The sequence below is a fragment of the Rattus norvegicus genome, chromosome 7 (genome assembly GCF_036323735.1).
Source record: "Rattus norvegicus strain BN/NHsdMcwi chromosome 7, GRCr8, whole genome shotgun sequence".
Lineage (NCBI taxonomy): Eukaryota > Metazoa > Chordata > Mammalia > Rodentia > Muridae > Rattus > Rattus norvegicus.
In genome coordinates, this window is record NC_086025.1 from 40,081,673 (window position 1) to 40,097,266 (window position 15,594).

Genomic DNA, 15,594 nt, shown 5'->3' on the forward strand with positions numbered 1-15,594 from the left:
AGGGGTGCAATTCAAGTACCAGGGATCATCTGGACTTGCACCAGAGATTTTCCGGATGATAAACCAGCAACCTAAAGGCTGCCAGTGGAGCCTTTAGCTGACGACACAGCCGCATTCTCAATGTTATTGATTGGAAATATTTATAATATTAATTATATCAAAATTAATATAATTTATTTTTTCTCCAAATACAAGATTGGAAAGTCTATTGTAGACCTTTCTTAAAGCAGCGAGGGGAATCAACATTACACTCCAGCAGCTAAAACTCTCAGAACAAACTACGCAGGTTTTTATTAGAAAAGTATATGTTCGTATGTACATATGAGTGAGAATATATATAGAATATATATAGCTAAGACTGGGTGTGGGACTGTAAGTCATCTGAAAATAATATATTAAAATGACATTACTAGAAAGTGAGCACTAATTTCACCAATATCTAGAGAAATGTACTGCTCAGATAGAGAGAGATAAATTAGGTTGTTGCATGCATTATTCAAAATCATAGGTAGAAATAAGTGAGCTTTAAAACTGAGGTCAACAACATAGCTTATTATTGGCCAATAGTATTCTTCATGAAGCTATCTTATCACAACATGCACCGTTCAAATACCTTGGCCTTAATAACAGTTTGCATCCAAAATGCCATGGAGCATCTAAAAAAATATGTCCACATTATTTAAATACTTATAATTTTATGTACTTCCAAACCAATTATTTTTAAATTAGATTAAAATGAATTAAAATAGCTTGTTATAAAAGAAAGGGCAACCATTAATTAGAACAGTGTTTTTGCATCCTGAATTCTCTTACTAAAAATGTACCAGGTGGCCTATTTGTTTTCCTAATACTACTCTCTGGCCATTGTTATTTTGGATTTACTGATGAGCCTTTATATCTTCTTGTACTTATTCTCACACTGCTCCTATATTTACAAAGGCTATTTATACGATTTTTTTTCTAGTGTAGTTCATTCGGGAAATAATGGCTACAATTTAAAAACATTATGGGATGAATTCGGAGCAATTGTGAAGTACGCTGTCAGTGAATTGACGACTCGGGAATTAGGCTTTAAAATAAGCCAACGCCGCAGTGAACACAGCATTTTCTAAGACAATGGTTTAGGTGTGATTGAGTGCTAGAGTTTATTGTCGTGCTATGTGTAAATAAACAATTTAAGCAGTAATTCATATGACTTATCTTCTCATTGCATTAGTGCATGTCTTTGTTATCATATAAACTCTTAAATCACTAGATACATTGAAAAAAATGAAGCATTAAAAGCAGGACTGTGAAGGAATCATGTATTGGCGCTCGTAACAATGTCATTACTTCATCCTATGATTACTCCAAGAATGAAACACAGAAGTAAAAGGCAATTTAATGCGGTCAATGTATAATCGTTCTAAAATTACTTACCGACATGGAAGTAAAATAGCGAAAGGTTCTTGCTTCAAGAAATTGATAGTGGAGTTAGACACTCCACACTGAAGAGATCTCCAGGGACAGAAAAACATGGCCAAGGGGATTTTAGCAGTATTTTCCTGCAGTGTAATTGTTCTGAATTTTACTTTTTATAGCAATCTGCAGAAAATTTGCAGGTGATCGCAGAAGCCAGCCAGTTGTTCTCTCAAATTTGTGTGCGAAATGTTTCCTCAGGAGTGGGCACTACTCCCCAAGAAACCACCTCTTTGCCACATGATCTATGTTTTGCTCAAGATTTGTTCTGGTCTTAAGAAAAAATAAAACATTTTTTTTTATTTTTTTAGATTTAATCCTTGGTTCCTTAGCCAATGTCAAGGTCTATATATACTGTGTTTTGATAAGTAATTTAATATGTAAGATGCTCTGAATGACTCTCCCGGTATGTATAAAAATAACTGTTAAACAGGTCAAAATAGAGATCTCATGATGTATAGTCATACGTCATTGGATTTTCATCAATATACCCAACACTATGTGTCTGGTTATAAAAACCTTTTGAAAGGCCTTCCCATATTGTAATACTTAACGGCAGATACAGCATACGTAAAGCATGGAGGGAAAAAAATCAACATTTTAATGAAGGTGGTGACCAGAACAAATTCTTAGCAGCAAAGCATTCACAGCAATTTAATGCTATGAGTTAGTTTACTGGTCAGGTTCATAGCAGAGTAGATAGGACAGACTTCAAGTGACAACATTCTTAAAGATGACTGCTGTGTTCAATGTTGTGTCTGAATGACATTCAGGTGCATACATTTAAATTTCAACACCAAGAATCCAAGTGAGGAGGAACGGGTTACATATGCCCAGTGCAGATCTCCTCAATGTCAACCTGCTTGCTCTTGAGATATTAAATTTTATTTCTATAGATTGAAAATTATGAAAAGAATCTCTCTGATTCCCCAAATTACAACTGAGCAGTGAAAATTATACTTCTTTTTTTAATGTTTGGATGTTGAAAGAGTGTAAAAAGAGTACAGCCTTGGTTGGCCTGGGATGCTCACTATGTAGACATGAAAAGCCCGGATGTTATAGAGACATGTCTGCCTCTGTGTCCTGAGGGCTGGCCTTAAAAGCGTGTACCATCAAATCTGGCCTAATTTTAATTCTTTATTATTTAAGAGACAAATAATAAAAACAGTAGGTTGAATACTCTTAATAGCCACAAAGACATCTGACAGAGTTTGTTATCAGTGTATAAATGCCTATGCTTGCCTTTTCTTTTTCTTTTTGGGGAGGGGGTTGAAAATTTAAAATGTCAACATGTATGACACAAATATTTAGCATTGAAAAGTGCGTTTATTTTGAAGTAAAAACACACAAAATTAAAGTGTATCACATAGAGAAATTTATCATATAGAATATCTTGCATTTTTACACCTCCTATAATAACTACCATGTATACTTAGTGTCTGTTTTCTGGACACACACACACACACAAACACGCACACACACGCACGCACACACACACACACACACACACACACACACACACACACGCGCACACACACGGCAAACAAGCAGCACTGAAGACCTGTTCTGCTCTGATATGTTCTCTCCTTATTATTGTTCTTATTGATCTTTTTCCTCCAGGAGGATTTTAACTTTGGTGTTTTGATTTGGGTAATAAAACCTGAACACTGTGTGGTTTGGTTCAGATGTAGACTGCTACCCTCCTATACAGCTCCAAGTTACCCAGAACCCTACTTTCTATCAGTAAATTGGTTTTCATTCTCCTAATTGTTGTGCTTTTCTCATTTCTCGACTTCATATTAGATAGTTATTGGACTTTTAAACACATTACCATGCAATCAAAAGTGCATCTCATTATGCACAGAAGTGAATTAAATAACCAATATTTCTAACACTCACTTTCTCCTACGTTCTTCCATGGAATTTTAAAACTCAAACCACATAGGTACATGTGTCATGCTGATTTGGTTGAAGTCTATTTGTAAAACTCTCCAATCCCCTTTTTTAAAACTTTCTTTTCAGAACTATATTCTGTTTCTACATATTGACACCCATGAGTTCACAAGTATCTGTACCTGAGGAACCTTGCCATAGATAAGGTAAATGACTGAATGTATATTTTTGTGTCAGCTTGACATATGTATTCATCTGATGCCCTCTAGCTCAGATGTAACACTGCATTTAAATTTTTCATTATCTTTTGTTTTCTTTGCTTCACATTACATTTTGCCAAAGTATGTAGCAAAATCATGCATTTTGAGTAATCTCTAAAATGCCTGTTATACCCTTTAAAATGTCAACCTTTAAAGCTCGATTGCATTTTCAAGCTCGCTTGCTACCTTCACAAGCTTCAACTGAAAACACCGCTTTAGTTCACCCACCACTCATCATGTGTGTGCCTATGACTCTTCTCTAGACTCTGTCCTTTTCCTGTCATTCAAGGAGAATTTCGTCACTTTACTCCTGTGAACCAAATACTATCAGGAACTTTCAGACTGTAGTGGTTTCCCATGTGACACTATTCTCTGAATTTCATCTCTATTGTCCTCATATGGAACTTGTATGAGACAAATGCTTATTTCCAAATCCCCAGATAGTGAAGACTTGTGGATAGGTTTCCCAAAAGTTTTTCATGGAAACTTTCATTATCCCCATTCATGCTTATTAGTTCTTAGCCGAGAGACATTTGGCAGCAATAAACATGACTAGCCTGAGGATTTATTATATTACTGCTCTTCAGTTTCATTCATTTGACAAATGCATTTCACATTTGACCATGCCCATTTATTTTTGTACCACATTAACTGGTGTAAGAAATTGGTTTGAAAGCAACAACAATAATATAAAGGAAAAAGTAGGGTAAAATGATTTATTTCAGAAAGGAAATTGTCATGAAGTAAAACAATAAGAATTAAAATGTTATAGCTAGAAACATTATGCTGTAATCTATTATCAGTAGAGCATGAATGGATATTGTCCTCAAAAATGTTACTTTTTTTTAAATTTGCAATGAATAAATGTAGCTGACACGCTCGGCTATTTTCCCACATAAGGGCAGATGAAGTTTGTCTTTCTTTGGACTATGCCACTCTATATTTAAACTAGCTACTGTTTTAGATCTGCAGATGCTATCCTGGGGTTACTAATAACTGTTATATTTAACTGACCTTGAAGGCATTGCTCACTGTTTCCAAAAGCTATCTCAGAGCTTGGATGGTACCAATTGTGTCCAAGATTGGAAGGCAATAGTAATTTCTTTTGTGTATCCTTTCTTATTAAGAGAACTTTAAATATGATTTCTATTAGAGGAGTGCACTAACTGTATCAGCACAAGCTTGGTGTCATAACAATTTAATTATCTAGTTTAAGTTACAATATTCTAAGTTATTTCAATGTTTGTTTGTTAATTGTCAAATACTTCAGAGATAAAATATGAAGATTTAACTAGTCTATATATTTTAGAGTCCTTGCCCAGTACCTTTATACAAAAGAAAAAAAATCAAAAATCAAAAACCAAAAGACACCCTCATAGAAGAAGGGGGAGGGGGCATGGGTTTATGGATGGGAAAACCAGGAAGGGGGATAACATTTGAAATGTAAATAAAAAGTTAAATAAAATATATGTAAAAAAAAGAAAAAATCCACAACAACAAAAAAATCCAGACACACCCACTCCCCTCGCCAATAAGAGCCTTGGAATAGTAGTAAAAGTGTGTGCTTGTGAGCTTAGTGAGCTGAGTTCAATCCTTTTCTGGTTGAAGGAGAGAGTCCATTCTCACAGGAGATTTTCTGACTTCTACAAAAGCAGAGTGTACTGGGTGCAAATGCACATGCCTGTTCATATCCATGAATGGACACACGCATACGCTCACACACACAAATGTAATAAGGAGGAGCCTTACAGTTTAAAATTTTACATTGCCAGAGACCAAAGTATAATAGTAGTGGTTCTTTGTGATGTTGGTAGAGCACTTTCCTGAAATTTATATTACTATAAAATAAAAATGAGAAGAAAAATCTCAGATTTTACTCTACAGAAAAAAAGGTTAACTGAAAAAAGTTTAACATTTTTAAATTTATGACTTACACTTATTTCTTCATTTGCGTGTGGAGAGTGGGAGCACGCACACGCGAGAGCCCTCATCGGGAAGTCCGAGGATACCTTGTAGGAGGTGGCTCTCACCTTCTACCTGGTAGTTCTGAGGCTCCAACTCAGGTGCTTGGCCTCAGAGGCAGATGTCTTCAGCTACTGAACCATCTCACTGGCAGTGGTCACAAATATTTGTAATATCTAAGCTTATGTTTAAATCCGGGGCAAATATAATTTCTAGGCGGAATTATAATTCTAGTGGTTTTCACAGACAGTATGAAAATCAGTTGAACATGTTCTATAATGGAGTTGTATATATGTATATATGTATATGTACATATATATGTACAACATACACACACATATACATTTATACATCACTGGGCTTTTAAAATTAAAATCCCATTTTATTATTCAACCTGCTTAAAGACTACTTTATGTTTTTCCATATGCTTCACCATCCATTAAACCCTTTATCACAATGAATTCCCTCATTCTGGTACTGAAAACACCATACTGAAGGAAGAAAAAGAGGGTAGGAATCTATGTCTCAAGCCACTATTCCTTGAGGCTCCCACTATGACGTCTTTGTAAAATATAGACTATCACTTTCAGTTGCAAATGGGAAGACACAGGCAATGAGGTAAGTTATTGCTCGAGGTACGATGATAGTAATTTAAATTTAGTTTTGTATAACTGGAGTCTTTTTTCTTTCTTCTTTCTGTCTTCCTTCCTTCCTTCCTTCCTTCCTTCCTTCCTTCCTTCCTTCCTTCCTTCCTTTCTTCCTTTTTCTCTACTTTTTTAGTAACACAGTTTCTCAGTGTAGCTCTGGTTGTTCTAGAACTTGTTCTGTAGAAGAACATGTTGTTTTCCAACTCAAAATTCTGCCTTCCTTTCCCTCCTCAGTACTGGAAATAAAGGTGTATGTCACTAGGGCCCACCTGACTAGAATTTATCTTAAAGAAGAAATTTTGATTTATATTTAGTAACAAAGCATGGATTTAATACAATAAGAATATAGACAAAATCATTGGAAAAGAAAAAATGTAAGATAGATATTTGCTTGTATAAGCATTGGCTAGGGCTTATAGCTTATCTAGGAATCAGGCATATAAAAGTAAAAATGAAGAAAAGTTATCAGTGTGTGAATGCAGTAAAATCTTGGCCTATCTATCTATCTATCTATCTATCTATCTATCTATCTCTCAAATATCTCTATTGTTTAATGATCTTATACCTTCGACATAATAATTTAAGCTTCATAAACAGTTAATTAAAAGGTAGTTTTAGATTTCTATATCCTTTATATTTTTGAACCAATTTCCTGTCTACTATTCAAAGCTTTGGAAAATTTCTGTTACCAAATTGTTTAATGTGTTCAATGAATACTAGCATAGATTTTCAGTTACGGTCATAAAAGCATAAACATATACTTTCATAACATTAAGAATCGTGTGTCCTAAGAACCTTGTAAAAATAGACAAAAATAAGAGATTTCTTCATATCATATTCCTTAAGATAGATGATTGTAGAAATTATTCTAGAATTATACAACTGTAAGAGTTTTCTTTTTAATTACTCACTTAATTCTTTCATGTTTACTCTTTAAAAATCTAGGTATAAGTAAAATTCTAGTCATTTAGTGAATAGGAAGGAAATTTAATTTATTATTTTAAATATATAGTTTCAGTTTATATGAACGTATGCAAGCTAGACATAATTAAATATAACTAGAATATGTTCGAGCATAAAACTAACAGATAATTAACATAAGTCTAAGAAGTTTCTAATATTTAGTGAAAAATAATGTGTATGAATTCAACATTTGGAATGTGAGAGACCTATAAAAAGTAGTCAAGAGCTGGTTGTAGTTATTGAAGCTTTGGTTTTTAAAAGGGATATATGTTAGGAATAGGCAAAATGCTTGTAAAGTCTGATGACAAAATGGGCAGGTAAACGCATCAAAGAAACGATAGTATTTGAAAACTTTAAAAATCAATGTATAGTTATAGTCATGTAGCAAGAATTAGGAGGTAATGCTCCCTACATTTTTGAGAGTTATCATCTATTTTATCCTATGTATGTATGTATGTATGTATGTATCAATGTATGTATGTATGCATGTAAGTATTTATATGTGTATGTATGGTGAACTGTCATCATTTATCTATTATTATCATAATGTATCAGTTGATATTATAGTTTCATTTAATTAATAAATGTGGTAATATTAAATAAACATGATTGTGCTTTTCTCATCTTTAATAGCAAGATGTTCTGATGGGGGGGTCTATTATTTTGGCTGGTGAGATACAATCAAGTATGACCTGATATATATTTTTTGTATTCAAAATGGTTTCTCTGTTGACCTCAAACAGGTGCTATCCCATAATGACAGCCATATTAAGGTGTCAAGGTCCCTCTAAGGAGGCTCTCATATCAGTAGTCTATGAAGAATACTCCTTGTGGTAGTAACTAGATCTACTCAGATGATAACTCATAAAAATAACATATTACGGAGTTTTGCTCAAGGGTAACAAGTGTTATGTTTGATGGAGTTTCTCTGAAACATACACAACCTCATTTAATCAAGCATCTTCACAGTTGAAAGAGCTGACAGGAAGCTACATGCATTGGTTCTTAAATTGCAAAAATTACTACTTTGAGATATTAGCACATTTGTAGTGGAAGGAGTTTTTTTTTATCAATGCTTCCAGAGAGAAAAAAAAGGTATTTCATAAAAAAAACTGATGTTTTTTAAAGTAGCATAAATGTCTAGATGGCCCAGTGCTAGTTGGATTTTCATATATTTGAAAGCAAAATGGATGTCTCTCCTCTATTGCAAAATCATAATATTTGCTGTGGACATAATATTGAGACATAATATTGAGATATAGAGAGAGACTAATGTTTTAAAAAATATTAGAATTTAGAAATTTAATTTAATGGAGAATTATATTTATGTTATATACTAGTCACTGATTTATACTTGATTATCAATAAACATTTATTTAGTGACATTTTTTCTCAATTTCATGCCTAAAATACTGTGAATAAAATACCGCTTAATATAGTCCAAGCTGTGAATTGAAGACTGGATCCAATTTACTTTGTATACAAATGTTCTTTGTATTTACTCTCAATATCTATACATTTACATGCTATTCTAGTCAGAAAGCAATAATTAGCACCTGAACTTATGAATTTATATTCATTATCAAGTTATTACCAGTTACCAATAAATGCAGCTGCACAATATGATTTGCAATAAAGGGATTTCTTTAAAATCTCTCTTTTATAATACAATTCATGCTCATGTTCTCATGAAAATATTTTTAAAAAAGTGTTGCAACAAGATGAACATTTTGAATATTTTACTGGAGTGTGAGTACAGTCTGCCCTCTGATAAGCTTTCCCTGATGTTTAAGACCAAATCATGAGCCCAAATTCTCAGCAAATATTTATATAGATCAATAACTCTGTGATGGGTAGACAGGGTGATCTTGCTCTGTATTCTTCTTTGTGTGATATACTGAATCAACAAAGCATAAGCCACATTCCCTTTTGAATGAACAAATGATGACTTGACTTCATATAAATAGGAACTCCAGAGGTTTGTGCCTCATGACTGACTTATTTGAAAAATTTACCAGAAATGAAGTCCTTCACATATTGACAGATTTTCATCATAAATGTTTATAAATGTGAGGTCTTGGGGCAGGACAGATATTTTTAGACACTAGAGAATCGACTGTTGAATTTCTACCAAAGCTTTTTGCTTCCTGCATTGGTATACCTTACCTCCAGTGAAGGATGCTATCCTTTTTTTGCTGTTATGTATTCAGGGAATTCTCATTTGCCCATGCATTCACTCATTCATACATACATTCACACAGTCAATATACATTAAGGACCTACTATATATCAGGAGCTTTCTGTGAAACTGAGAATATTTCATTTAATTCCCTTATGTAGAACATGAAATTCTAGGAATAGAGACCAAGATCCATAAACTTATAAAATTAGCATGACATGAGTATGGTCAGTAGAATCTGTTTCGTGATTCTGGGAGAAAATTTCCCCAACTATAGAGGCCAAGTTCTTAAAAAGCTCACATTCATGTTGGTTGAATTCCATCATAAATACAGGTCTGGTACATGAAAATCTTTTATTATCACTCTAAATCACACATAGAGTTTGAAGAGTTGTATATAGTTTATTTAGTTTAGAAACAGAAAATATTCACTGAAAGATAAAGTAATAAAAATTTATGAGTATAGCAGTAAATCTCTATTCTCAGTGTGTCTTCTGTGTATACATTGTATAAAAGACAACATTTGTTTACAGGACAACCTTTTTGTTATAGGCTTGTAGGAGTGTTTCATACATTGTAGATATCTAAACTGCTGTGGTTATGTGTTTTATATAACATTTCAAATATATGTGTCATAATACTTAAGAATTAAATTCATTCAGCATATGATCATAAGTATAGTTTAGCCCAAATTACTCATATGTATATATTTGTATAAAGAGACATGCATCAATATGCAACATGCCAATGATTCTTGATTTGAAAACATTAAATTATATTATTAAATGTGCTCATTCCACTTGAAATAAAAGCAGTTATTTTTAGAATTTACTTATAATTTAGATTCTATTACTAACTCTCAGTCTACATTAGTTATTGGACATGAAGGTCAAAAACTGCCATTCATGCTTTTGATCACAAAATTTATCATTTTAGGATAAGAACTGAAAAAATAATATCAATATATCTGAGTCAGTAAGTAGTCAGAATACATTTTCTACTAGTATTAAGTTTTCAAAACACTAAGCAAATTTCTGTAGTCTTCTTTAGGTATTCATTATTAGGAAGAAGGCCAGGTTTTACACCTTAAGACATATTGAAAACTAAGTTTCCTTTCAAATCTCATTTTACATTGCTTCAGTATTTGAACAAATTTGCGATAAACACTCTGTTAATGTTTATTCTTTTATTTCTTCAGAATGTGGAATCTCTGACCCAGAAAGATTTACATTTACAGTAAAACTGTTACTGTGATATATATTAGATAATATATATTAAATGAGAAAAACAGAATAAGCCAAGACAATTAGTAAAATAAAAACACTTCGCCTAACTCTTCCTTAAATAAGATACTTTCTTGACATTCAAGTGATGGATAGCAAGTCAACCTCCATTATTTCTTTGCAAACCTTAAGATGGTTTGGAAATCTAGACAGTGATGGTAATCTGGGCTTCTTTTAAGGAAAAGTTAAAATGAAAGGGCACAAAAATTAGGAATTTTCTAGGCCAAAACGTAATTGCTTCTGAGGGCTGGCAAAGTAAAAGAACATACAAAATGCAGACAATTCTGCTGAGCCTTTGTTTAGAACAATGCAATAAGACACAAAAGCTACAACAGACGGAGAAAACAGTGGGTCCAATTGTTTCAGCCTTTTCAATATGTTAAACAATGTCACCTGTTTTACATAGTTTTGCTCATTTCTTCATAATAGCCTGTGAGAGAAACATTGTAACCTCTGCTTTTCAGAGGAAACTGCTTAGAATTTAACTTACCCACAGTCCTCCGACTTGTGTCTGATAGTAGATGTAGGATATTAGGACCAGAGTTCATCTGATCACAAAGAATACACATTGCACTATTACTGCAACCGGGAAGGGAAATGTCTGTAGGAGTCCAAAGGCTCAAAGAGGGTTTCACAGCTGTGACCCATAAACCACTTTCTAGATGTGGCCTTCAAAGTAACAAAGAAATGCTTTAGTTTTTAACAAGGTGACAAGCTTTGAGAGAGAAAGAGAGAGGGAAAGCTCAAGGAGAAAGAGCTTTCAAAGCTGTAAGTGGTTGGCCCAGGGCCATGAAAGTGCAGTTTGTAAAATCTTTGAAGGTTAAAGGATCTCTATAGACTAAAAGGCTAAACCAACTATTTTTGGTCATATGACTAAGAGTAAAGTTCATATTCATATAAATATAACAAATTAGCCTATTTATCTGTACCCTTGAGATCTCTGTATAATAAGTCAGCTTTCATTCCTTGGCGATGACTATAAAAACAGTTATTATCGCTTATTTGACCCGATGTTATTCCGAACGCTTTCTATTTGATTCTAACAGCAACCCTTTAGGGATGACTAGGTAATGTTTGATGTGAGAACTCACAGTCTTTACAATTGTATTCTGCTGCTGGCAGAGTAGATGAATAATTACAATGACTAAGTTCTTATCCAGTTATTTTGTCATTTAATATAATCTTTTTCTAAAGTGGCTTATTAGAGAATTTCACTTACTTAGTATATTAAAAGATTGTTAGTGTTTGCAATACAGCCATCTATCGTCAACTAGTAAGAACTTCAGGCAGTTGAAATAGTATTATTTTAGTGTATTAAAGATTGTATTAGGTGGAGATAGGAATCTGTAGGCTATGGGGTAGGATAAAAGAACATAAAAGTTATTCTAATATGTTCACAACACATTTATATGACATTGTTAGAAATGTAAAAATAATACAATGTTAAGCACAAATAATAAGCTAAATAAAAGAATGGAACTCACAAATTTTATTTAATGTTCATGTATGCTCTATAACCCTAGGATCAATGTCATATGAAGCATAGAGCTCTGTGTATAGTTGTTGGTTTATTGAGCCATGTAAGTTTGTGATGGCATATAATGAACAATAATTTCATGTTAGTGTTGTTTCTTTTTTTTTTCTTTTATTGTATTTTGTCAGTGCTGGGGATCAAAATTAGGCTCTGTGCTTGCTAAACAAACTCTCTGCCAATAAACTACATTCAAGTCCTGATGAAAGGATTTTATCCTCTGTGTGGGGAGAAAACAAGTTTGTTTTTCTTTAGCATTTTAGGTTGTCTATTTTTATTCACAGTGATTAAAACTGATATTCATTGTATAAGATGGACAGTATTATTCATGGATGTGTGTCACAGTTGAAATCAATGTGATCGGGATATTCTAACAAGAACACAGTAATTTATCTTTGATAAGTAATTTTGTTTACGTCAATAATAAGAAAATATTTTTAAACTATGCAGAGAAACTAACCAGGTACTATAGTCACATAATAGAAATGCAAGTATTGTAAGATCCTTAAAAAAATCAGGAAAATATGAACATTAGATATATTGAAATAATTTTATAAAGGTGAATCACCCAGTTAATTTACACGCATAAAGGGATTTAAATTCTTATAACCCACCAAAGTTCAAGAATTTGGATGAAAAATGAGAGCCTAAGAATGATTTTCAGGTTTTATCTGGAAAGCTCCAACTATGGAATTTTCACATTTAATAGAATATTGATTTATATACATATCGGATCAAGGAGTATTCAAGCTTTCAAAATGAATAATTACAATGTTGTATGACCCTATGTGTAGATTTGAATCTCATTGTGTTTTGGGAAATTAACCCATATGATATGAAATAAAGTTTTTATATTAGTCTATCATATTATAGTATATTACAAATTGTCTAGGATGTAAATTAAATGAAGACAGCAAAACTTAGGGATTATTTCCATAAAATACCAATATTTTTCAAAATTTTTAATAATTTTCAAATAAATATTTACTGTTCTCAATGTTTCTAGCTATTATACGTTTTCGTTGATATAATTTATACATTAGTACATCAAGCTGTTTTGTTCCTAAATTAAATGTAACAGATAATAGATATATGATATAGGCATGAGTCTAAGTTCACCAGTTAACATCATGGCATTTTCCAAATTAAACTACTTTTTAAAAACATTTTCATTTGACACTTTACCATACAAAATTCTGCTATATTTGAATTTAAAAAAATAACTTTCTTTATAATATTTATAAGCAATAAAGGCCCAAATGCACTATCGAACATGCACATTTAACCTTTAAAAGTTACCCTAAAAATTATTAGAAAGCAGATCAAGGAATTCAACAGGCTCAAGAGCCTAGAGCAGTGAAGAAGCTTGATTTCCATAATATAATTAAAGAAATACCGGTGTTGTTAATTTCAGAAATAATTTAATTTGGTCTATATCAAAGGAGAAATGCAAGGGAAGAAAAGAGGCCAAAGGCTTGTTTGTGGGCAGCACAGGTGGCTGGCCCCCTACCCCCTATCTGTTAAAGAAAGCTTGCTGGCAATAACCTCTGTCGATTCATTTTTGATTTCTAAATTAATTCTGAAGGAAACCATAGCTTACTTGAGGATCCCGTCGAGTATCTGTGTGTCTGGCTTTTTTTTTCTTTGTTCACAGACAAAGTACTTGCACTGGTCATGGAAAAAAGGTCTAAATCCGTGTCTTCTCTGCTTACAAGTCTTGCCTGGGAGCAATGGGGGAGAATGTATACAATCATGAAACAAAATATGGCATTTTTCTGAATGCAGCTCACATTACCCCAAATAAACAAACAGGCTCTGTCAAACAACCTTCTTCAAAATGATCCCACAATCCTTTATTGCTGCCCAGGCAGAACAAATGCACTATGTCAAAGTATTTTCTTGCAAATAAGAGGCGATTTTAAAATTGAGGTTTGCCATTTGAGTCTGCACAACAAAAGAAAACATTTTACTATAGTAATTTTGATGAAAATCAATCTTAAAAGCAGTGGGTGAAACTTTAAACAGCTTAACATCACTTACTGACCAAGTATATTATTTAATACTAATTAAATGTTAGAAATGTCATGTTAGATTTTTCCCCAGTATATGTACTTACACTGGATATAGGAGCATTTTCTGTCAACAGTCCTCTAAATGAGTTTTCCCTATTTGTGTACCATTGCATCAGAGACTATATACATCCTTTCATTATAACCAATCTCCGTGTAAATATTACACTTTAAATGGTCTAATTTTGAGGTCATGTTAAATATATAGTAATTTCAAGACATATTTCGTACACCCAGTGTATCATTCATTTCATCTAAAATTAATTTTGTACCTTTATTACTATGTTACACTGATGTTCAGCACCAATATAGAGTTGCTTCTTACCTAAAGGATCTTCTCTTACGGAATGCCTGGCATCATAGGAATTTATCAAGAGTGAGCTGTGAACTGGGGAATATACTCTTATGGAAAAGAAAACAGCCTCTAAGTGGATGGGATCTACCCCAAACCACTGCATAATTGGATCCCTGTGAGAGAGTATTGTTCTAAATGTTTGATGGGAGGAAAACTTAAACACAGTGAAATGAAGACAAGAAACCACCACTGTGGTTAAAAAGTTATCTGCGTAATGAATTATACAGACTCAAGGAAGCAGAATCTAAATATCCTCTTTCACTTTTAGATTTCACCTCCTTCCCCCCACCTCCTCCTCCACCTTCTCAGTGCTTTAATTTTAACCTCAGACCCTTTATTTTTCTTACCCCAGATCCTTCTTCTCTTCCTCCCTCTGTTCCCCCTTCTCTCCTTCATTCCTACCCTCTCCTGCACCCTCTTCTTCTTCCTCCTCCTCTTCTGTCACCATTCTTCCCCTCCCCTTTCTTCTTCGGAAAGCCTCCTCCTGCCTGTCCTGGCACTATCTAGAGATAAGACCATAAGCAGCCATTTTCCTTCCCATTCTTTTCCCATCTTCTTACTCTCACTCACGAATGATTAAAATTATTGCATTTTCCCCAAATAAACTTTCTTTTAATGTTCCATTTGTGCATATTTATTTTGTATAACACATTTTAAATTTGTATACACTATGGAGTAGTCCCAAACAGCTATTGACATATGAATTCATGAGCAAACTTATCAAGCCCTCCATAAACAAACCTTCAGGCCAACTCTTAAATTCAAACCATAAAACATAGAAAATCACATTTTAAAGTTAAATTTAACAGTAACACATGCCTTCACAAAAGTGGCATCTAACAGCTTCAAATTAAACTTGCAGAAAGTTTTGTTTTATTTCATGGGAAGACTGATCCTGACAGGTGGAATCTCGACCACTTTCTCCTACAAAGCCTAGAATTCTTACACACAGACTCAATCCATGTCTGTCAGTGAATATGGTATGTTCCATAGA

The 15,594-nt window shown here is 33.2% G+C and overlaps 1 protein-coding gene across 1 annotated transcript in view; it reads right to left on the reverse strand.

Annotated features, from left to right (window-relative positions):
- Positions 1–15,594, reverse strand: part of LOC120093145 (leucine-rich repeat and IQ domain-containing protein 1-like) — a 125,601-nt gene that overhangs the window by 3,523 nt on the left and 106,484 nt on the right. The window contains exon 8 of the mRNA XM_039080113.1: positions 13,777–13,897. Within this exon, the coding sequence (XP_038936041.1) occupies positions 13,777–13,897 (121 nt within the window). The remainder of the gene's footprint in view (positions 1–13,776; positions 13,898–15,594) is intronic.